This window comes from Apaloderma vittatum, unplaced genomic scaffold, assembly GCF_000703405.1.
Source record: "Apaloderma vittatum isolate BGI_N311 unplaced genomic scaffold, ASM70340v1 scaffold29253, whole genome shotgun sequence".
NCBI classification, from domain to species: Eukaryota; Metazoa; Chordata; class Aves; order Trogoniformes; family Trogonidae; genus Apaloderma; species Apaloderma vittatum.
Window position 1 is genome coordinate 332 of NW_009706874.1, and position 531 is coordinate 862.

At 59.5% G+C, this 531-nt stretch overlaps 1 protein-coding gene across 1 annotated transcript in view; it reads right to left on the reverse strand.

Moving 5' to 3' along the window:
- The window catches only part of LOC104271331 (myosin-7B-like), a gene marked incomplete at its 3' end in the record, with an annotated part of 22,128 nt that overhangs the window by 325 nt on the left and 21,272 nt on the right, over window positions 1-531 (reverse strand). The window contains 2 exon segments of the mRNA XM_009865967.1: window positions 3-173; window positions 343-468. Of these exon segments, the coding sequence (XP_009864269.1) occupies window positions 3-173; window positions 343-468 (297 nt within the window).

The following is a 531-nucleotide window of genomic DNA, read 5'->3' on the forward strand; positions in this document are numbered from 1 at the left end:
ACCCTGGCCTCCAGCTTCTGGATCTGCTTCTTGCCTCCCTTGAGAGCAATCTGCTCGGCTTCGTCCAGGCGCATCTGCAGGTCCTTGATGGTCTGCTCCATGTTCTTCTTCATCCGCTCCAGGTGTGCGCTTGTATCCTGCTCCTTCTTCAGCTCCTCTGCCATCATGGCAGCCTGCAAGGCCAAGAGCAGAGAGGTATCACCACAAGGCCAGACAGCACTGCCAGACACTGAGACTCAGTGGAGAAGCTCCGAGACCCTCCCTTCTCCTCCCACCCAGCAGCCCCATGGGTACGGGCCACCCTTGTCGAACTATACAGGGCCATTCCCACCACGCTCTTACATCCGTGATAGCCTTCTTAGCCTTCTCCTCAGCGTTGCGGCACTCCTGGACCGCGTCCTCCACCTCGCTGCTCAGCTGTGAGATGTCAGCCTCCAGCTTCTTCTTTTGGTTGATCAAGCCCGTGTTCTGCAGACAGAGCAGGGCAGTGCCACAGGGACTGGCCCTTCACTGCGGCGGGTGGCCCCGCTG